This window comes from Branchiostoma floridae, chromosome 2 (assembly GCF_000003815.2).
Source record: "Branchiostoma floridae strain S238N-H82 chromosome 2, Bfl_VNyyK, whole genome shotgun sequence".
Taxonomy (NCBI): domain Eukaryota; kingdom Metazoa; phylum Chordata; class Leptocardii; order Amphioxiformes; family Branchiostomatidae; genus Branchiostoma; species Branchiostoma floridae.
Genome location: NC_049980.1, coordinates 21,418,216 through 21,421,716, shown reverse-complemented (window position 1 = coordinate 21,421,716; position 3,501 = coordinate 21,418,216). Strand labels below are relative to the sequence as shown.

Sequence of the window (3,501 nt, the reverse complement as noted above, 5' to 3'; positions counted from 1 at the left end):
TTGATTCAACATCAAATAAGGTACCCAGCGAATAAAGGTGAACTAGCATTATTGTACGAATCATCAGATTTTTTTCACTACTTCCATGTCACGTGTAGCAAAAATGAACATTTTATAAAGGATCTACAAAACCCCACAAAACCAAGACACATCAGCATATTGTTTCTGACCTGACAGCTCTAACGATGAAGTAGAGCACGACCAGGGCAGTCACTCCGATTAGTACGTACAACATTCGCTTCACCACTTCATTGCTGTAGGGCCACAGAGAGCCTTTTGGTACAGCAACCGTGGGATAGCTAGTGTTACTGTGGTTTGTCGTTTTGAGGACCGTCTGTACAGCACTGTTGGTGGATGAACCTTCAGCGGGCTTGTTGGAAGGTGTGGAGGAGCTGGTACTGCTGCCTTCTGAATTCTGTGCCACCTGTCTCCTGCTGATGTCATGGTCATCACTGTGCCTGACAGTTCTCCCATCCGCAACACCACAAATGACACCAAAGTGGGCTACAGATAAAGCCAGAAGTAAAAACACCCGCGCATTCATCGTGAACACTTGTCCAGCTGCCCTAAAACAAATACAGTAGTGCTAAAATCGCATTGTTGGAGAGACCAACAACGAGAGAACACAACTCCGGAAAATGGCGACTGATGACGTCGACCGAAATCCCGGAAATGGGCCAGTTGGAAGAGACCATTTAAACATCATAACATGTTGTACATTGAATTCGTCAGAAATAAGAAAATCGAGAAATAGTGACTACATGAAATAAATTATACAGTTTACAAGTACGATTGAGTCAATGGATGATATATTTATAGATATTACTGTCTTTTGAATTATTAGCTACCCCTTGCCCTCAAAATGGAATAGTCATCAAAGTGGTTTCGACGGAATAGGGAGAAATGGATTAGTGATTCCATAAATGATTCATTATGAAAGGCTAAAAAAACGTAAAAAAAGCCCATTCTAGTTTTTTTTAATAACGATGTGCTTTATCACTGAATATGATATCAATAATTCTATGAGTAACGTCAACGGACACATAATAAATAGCATATGACCTACTACCCCCTTGATACTCAGTTGTCTCGTCCATCAATGCAACAGAAAGATGGCGCGACCACTCGAAAAATATCTAATGCACGAGTTGAACTTGAACAACATTACTGGCTAGCTGCTTGGGTAGAAATACCACGATGTTTCATTAAAAGTCCCCTTAACGCTTTGCTTACTTGTCGCCATGGATGAACTATTAGCAACGGTAGAAATACGTACGGGACGGAAGATCTCTGAGGTGGTAAGTAACGCTATGATCTTCCTTGCCAAATTATTTGTGCGGAATCAGCCCTGTCAACCCGGGAATCAGGACGATTTGGACCTTTACCGACTCGGACCTACCAACTCGGACCTACACTTTGGTCAACTCGGACCTACACCCTGGTCAACTCGGACCTTTTTAGTTTCCGGTCAAGTTGCTGAATAAATATATGTTAACATGTTACGTCCACGCAAAGACAAAATTTTAGCGGTAACCCAGAATTTTCCACAAAGCGGTCTGGATGGGGAAATTGCACTTTGGCACTATCTTTTGAGTCAAAAGTGAATGAGATTATCTTCAAAATTAGGGACATGAAGAGCGATAGCTCTGATGACGTAGCCGCGGTTTTTGACATTTTTTTTAGCTAGGGTTATGGGTTGCGAGACCGAGCGCGAAGCGCGAGTGTCGAGTCAACCCTAACCCTAGCTAAAAAATGTCAAAAATCCGCGGCGGCATGCCCGGCTCCAGCCCTCCGTGAAAGCGAGTGTTAGCCGTACGCGTATACGAGTGATGGGCATTGGAATCATGCCGCCGTGGATTTTTGACATTTTTTAGCTGTCAAAAGCGCCTGCGCCAAGCCATGAACGTACTTTCTAAGTAAATAGGGTACCGACAATTTCCCATCTAGACCCATAACACGGATGATCCAAGATGGCGGCCAGAAATCACCGAAGGTCCGAGTTGACCAGGGTTTAGGTCCGAGTTGACCAGAAATTGCTAGGTCCGAGTCGGTAAAGGTCCGAAGCGTCCGACATCCAAATACGTACGGGACGTAAGATCTCTGAGGTGGTAAGTAACGCTATGATCTTCCTTGCCAAATTATTTGTGCGGAATCAGCCCTGTCAACCCGGGAATCAGGACGATTTGGACCTTTACCAACTAGGACCTGTCAACTCGGCCCTACACTAGTACTTTGGTCAACTCGGCCCTAAGCCCAACACCCTGGTCTACTTAGGAACACGCCAGGCTTGTGCTAGAGTTCATAACGTTAGACGGGGGCCCCCAAGCCCTTTTCCGTAGAGCGTAATCGGTGGTTTTAATTCTAACGTTACGTACTCCGTAGCGGGACCGCTCGAATTCAATGTAGAGCGTAATCGGTGCATTTTGCGTCGAGCGATATTGGCCCCTTTAATTTAAGGTAATTCGTAGAAGCTAGCCGGATTTTACGGTAAAACGTAATTCATATGAATTGTTCGTAAGGCATAATCAACCGGGAAAGTTTACCCGTGAAAATGTATGAAATTGCGTTTCAAAGGGTCCAGATTTCAAAATTTCATTACACTGAGCATATAGTCTGCCAGCAAAATTTGTCCCTCAAAATGCAGGAAATGGTGTTTCAGAGGGTACAAATTTTAAAATTTTCACGTACGTACCTTGCGACAGTTCGTGCTTTCACTAGTTTCAGCACCACAAATCTGAAAATGATGTTTGGGGCGTTGTCCTCAACAGCTTAAGCTAAAACCATGTGAATTTCTAATTGAAATGCCATTCAACTTAGCTTAGTCTGCGAGCAAAGTTTGCCCTTCAAATGCAGAAAATAGTGTTTCAGAGGGTCAAGATTTCACAATATTCCCGGGGGAGCATGCCCCCGGACGCCCCTAAGATTGTCACGCCTCCGCTTTCGATGCTACAGTACAAGTGCTGAAAATTATGTCACATAAGAAATGCTGTCGCCGCCTCTGGCCAGCAAGACGGGCGCTTTTATATCGTCTAAGTAGCTGTTTGAATCTTGTTGATGGAATTATAAGTTCAAGTTGTTAGATCTCCTCTTCATGTGATCTGCCGTCGGTGGAATTCAGCCAAAAGACGATAAAGATTTGCATAATGCATTTGGAAACTTCGTAATTTAGCGTAGAGCGTAATGAAGCGTTCTTAATTTAGCGTATTACGTAGCCGGCCCTCCCGAATTTAGCATAGAGCGTTGTCGGTACCCCCCCTTGGGGGCCCTCTTAGACGTTTAGTTTACGGTTGTCACGGACACGTATATTGGCGCAAGTATAATTTTCTAACGTTACATAGACATCGGATGTAATATATTGTGCTAAAATGAATAACAGTTACCATAATTAACGAAATTTGCTAAATAATTTGGATGTCTGACGCTTCGGCTCATTACCGACTCGGCCCTAGCAATTTCTGGTCGACACGGACCGGCTAGCCTCTATGTTCAAAAGGGTGGCCG

General features: G+C 44.0%; 2 protein-coding genes across 2 annotated transcripts in view; one reads left to right on the top strand and one right to left on the bottom strand.

Moving 5' to 3' along the window:
• Nucleotides 1–680, bottom strand: part of LOC118409346 (membrane protein FAM174-like) — a 3,224-nt gene extending 2,544 nt beyond the window's left edge. Inside the window, exon 1 of the mRNA XM_035810308.1 lies at nucleotides 171–680. Within this exon, the coding sequence (XP_035666201.1) occupies nucleotides 171–544 (374 nt within the window). The 5' untranslated portion in view covers nucleotides 545–680. The remainder of the gene's footprint in view (nucleotides 1–170) is intronic.
• A 376-nt stretch (nucleotides 681–1,056) lies between these two features.
• The window catches only part of LOC118409042 (CST complex subunit CTC1-like), a 94,592-nt gene continuing 92,147 nt past the window's right edge, over nucleotides 1,057–3,501 (top strand). The window contains exon 1 of the mRNA XM_035809915.1: nucleotides 1,057–1,298. Coding sequence (XP_035665808.1) covers nucleotides 1,242–1,298 — 57 coding nt within the window. The 5' untranslated portion in view covers nucleotides 1,057–1,241. The remainder of the gene's footprint in view (nucleotides 1,299–3,501) is intronic.